The sequence below is a fragment of the Charadrius vociferus genome, unplaced genomic scaffold (genome assembly GCF_000708025.1).
Source record: "Charadrius vociferus isolate BGI_N301 unplaced genomic scaffold, ASM70802v2 scaffold174, whole genome shotgun sequence".
In the NCBI taxonomy this organism is placed as follows: domain Eukaryota; kingdom Metazoa; phylum Chordata; class Aves; order Charadriiformes; family Charadriidae; genus Charadrius; species Charadrius vociferus.
The window spans coordinates 2,633,819-2,637,559 of record NW_009648441.1 but is presented as its reverse complement, the minus strand read 5'-3'; the positions used below and the strand labels follow the sequence as shown (position 1 = coordinate 2,637,559).

Genomic DNA, 3,741 nt, shown 5'->3' with positions numbered 1-3,741 from the left:
GTGAATTTGTTCCACATGTCTTTTGAACATGTACTGCACAAAATGTCTGGTACTATAGAGAATCTGGTAAAGAGGTATCTAGTTTGTTTTCATTACAGCTGTGTATTTGAATTAGTATTTAATTAGTAATGCACATAAATACATTTGAAGAGCTGAGAGCGAATCCCCACTTCCTTTGATTTTGCTCAAGATAAAGAAGCTCTGATTTATTATTCAGTAGTCAAGATCAGAGAATGTCTCAGAAAGAAGGGAAAAGAAAACAGGAGAAATATTGCTGTCTGTGTGTTCATTAATAGATGGGTTTTTCCACACAGCGCAATGTATATATATACTATCAGCATGAATAAACAAGGGCCATTATCACTGTGAGAGTAATGCAGATTTTTAACACCGGGGTCACTGGTCAGTCAGCAACAAGTTACGGTGATGAAACATCTGCATTTCACTGCCTGATTATACTCACATTGTCGTCATCCCTGTAGTGTTTAGGGGATGTGGGCTCTTGGAATACTCAGTATTTTTCCCCCTGAAATTCAAAGACTCTTGTAGTTATGCTTGTGTCGTTGAATTGAGTATCTCCAAGTGATTCCATAAGTTAGGGTTAGCTTTCTGCTTCATCCTCCTCACCTTTAACTTTACTCCAAACAAAACATTGAATGATAGTCTTTCATTATTTACTTCCTTTTCCTAGACAAAATAGTTATGTAGGGTTTTTTTCTTTAGTAAATGCAACCATCTGCCTTTTAGCCAAATGAAATAGGATGGTTTTACAAGGTACCTTCCAAACAAGAGGTTCTCTTCAGTCCGGCTGGCATTGCCTCTCTGACATTTTTGGCACAATAATTCACTAAGCCACTTGGGTTTAGGCTATCAGATAATCATGCAAATGCAAATCAACATGCAAATCAAGCAAATAGATCATAACTAGAAGCACAATTTTTGACCTTACTTAGTGGAAAAATGAGAGAAGTGAATCTGAAAGTTCTGCAGATGGGATTTTTATTAAAATAATTTGACTAAGAACCACAGCAAAAATCTTTTCCCCTCATTGATCATTTCTTTTATCCAAGACACACAGCCTGTAATTTGAGAAAACTGTTTCTCTGCTACACTATTTTGTTAATAGGACTTATCTTAATGCAGTGTAACTCAGTAATATCACTGGGAATGTGAGCAACAAATGCACTGAAAGCATAGCATATAGGGTTTTGTTGAAGATTTCTCGATGCCGATGTGAACCTATGATAAGTGGGGTAAAATTATTCCCACCTGAACTTTAGAAGTTCAGTGTCAATCGAACTGGGCTAACAAAGCTTCCTTCATCATCAAAGTGAAGTACCTTTGGGGAATGACCACGTGGCATATTTTAGATCCCCACATCAGGGTGCACTGTAGCTTTCATTACTTGCGTTAACTTCACTCTGAATCAGGGGAGACTGCAGAGGAAGCTGGATCTTTCATCTTGATCTTCCACCTGGTGACATTGTTCCGCTTTGTTGTACTACCTCTTGGGTAAATGTTGATGTAACAGCTTTCCATTTGGATCACCATCATCAATGATTTCTGCTTTTCCTGCAGGGTCCAAGCCGTGGTCCAACATCATGGAGATCCTGGAGGAGAAGGATGGGGTTGATACTGAACTACTGGTTTATGCAATGACATTGGTTAACAAGGTTTGTTGACTTTATTAGCATAACTGATGGAAATGTTAATATTTTCCATTGTATAGTGATCTTCCCTGTTGAGAATATATGACACAGGAGACCTGTTCCAGAGAAGTTGGACAAGCTGTAATCAGTCAGCACACTCTTGCTACTTGTGTTGCAGTCAGCCAGGGGCAGCAGCGGGGAGCAGAATTGCTATTTTGCTAGGTGCTGTGCAGAAACATGTTATGACATGGCTCCTCTCCCAACGCTGACAACGCAGTGCAAAGCAAAACTCAACAAGCTAGCTCAACACATTATCCGAGGGGAGAAAGAAAGCAAGTACTGGTGAAAAAATCACATGCTCAAAAAAGGCTTGCATTGTGCACAATTTTCTAGTTCAGATTATTTAAATTTTTTTTTTTTTTTACTGCAAACCAAATATGATGAATTTAACAGGTATGAGTGCTAGTAAGAGGGTTTCTGCTTAAAAAAAAAAAAAGAGGTTACATTTTTTCTTTCCTTATATTTTCTGGTGTTCTGTATTATGAGTAGTAGTTTTGCAGTAAAATCACGTTTTCCAAAGTACTGAGTTATGCTATGAGGAGGGAGAAAGCGAAAGGCTTGTAAAAGTTAGAAATTTGTTAGTGTAAATTCCTTAAAAATTAATGTCTAGTCCTAAACAAATCTTAGGGTGACTAAAATTAAAAATTGATCTTTCAAAGAGCACAGAAGATCAACATACTACTAGCAAATCAAAATAACCATGTGTTTTATGATTCTACTTAATAGGCCAGAGTACTACAGAATATTATTGTTATTCGTTATTCAGCTAAAGATTCTGAGTGTCGGGGGAGGTCATAAATCAGGCTGCCAGCTTACTGTGCTCATGGCTACATTTTTGGAGCCGTGGGTTGCTTTGGGGTCTTTTGATAAAATAATTTCCTAATGGCTGCAAAGGTGCCCGAGAGGGACTAATGTCGCCCCGTGACATCACTGACGTCACTGTAATTTTACTTAGAGCCACCCTTGCTCCTGCTGACAAGGTAGTAAGGATCCTCTTGATTTAAAAGACCACCTTATCTCATTGATGCACTCTTTCTGAAAGGCATCACCAGTTTTGTATCCTTCTGTCTGTAGCTGCTATTGAAGCCAAGGCGACTAGTTTTTAACATCTCCATTTTACACCTTGTTGTTCTGTGTACCAGTTCCTCTTTCTGAGATAATTCTCTTCATCATTTGTGCAGTTTTAATCTAGCTGGTAATTGACTTCTTTAAAAATGTTTTTCTATGTTGACTCTTTTATCATCCTTTAGTTGATTCCTTTAGTTTGAGTTTTTAACTACATTTAAAGCTATTTTTAGGAAGAGGTAGTTCTTTAAAAACACACAAAAAGTCAGTCAAAGGAGCAAAGCTGTTATGAAGATCAAGGAAGGGAGGAATCCCACAATGCCACACTTGTAATTATGATCTGGCTTATGGACGGCTTTATGATGTTTTTAATGGGATTTTTTTCATGATTATAGAGAAAACAGCAAGCAGCATGTCACAGTTGTAATTTTTTTCCCCCACAGAGAATACAAAGAAGGCTCAGATGGTTTCAGCTTCTCTAGGCAGGGAAACATTGAAATTTTCAGTGCAGACAAAGTCCTCACAAGGGATTTGTGTTGAGGAAGTGTACTTCTACTCCTTTTTCTTTCTCCATGTATGCACTTACAGAGTGCTTTCCTTCCTGCTCAGGAGCAGAAAACACATCTGTTCAGACATAAGAATTGCTCTGATCCTTTCATCCTCTCCCACTCTTTTGTTGATGCTTAACCAATTTACTTATGCTGACATTTCATTTAACCTCTCTGAATTTGGGGGGATTTAGGCATTATGAATCTCTGAAATGAGATTGATCCCAATACTTAAGTTTATGTGTAGTTCCAGTATAACCTTGTTACCTTCCTTAGGTTAGTTCCTATGATCTGTTAGATCTTATGCTGATTCTTCATTTCTATTACTGAGGTACGGATAGATCATAGAATCATAGAATGGTTTAGGTTGGAAAGGACCTTGAAGATCATTGAGTTTCAACCCCCCTGCCATAGACAGA

General features: G+C 38.0%; 1 protein-coding gene across 1 annotated transcript in view; it reads left to right on the top strand.

Annotated features, from left to right (window-relative positions):
- Positions 1 to 3,741, top strand: part of FHOD3 (formin homology 2 domain containing 3) — a 363,610-nt gene that overhangs the window by 238,320 nt on the left and 121,549 nt on the right. Inside the window, exon 7 of the mRNA XM_009885444.1 lies at positions 1,579 to 1,673. Coding sequence (XP_009883746.1) covers positions 1,579 to 1,673 — 95 coding nt within the window. The remainder of the gene's footprint in view (positions 1 to 1,578; positions 1,674 to 3,741) is intronic.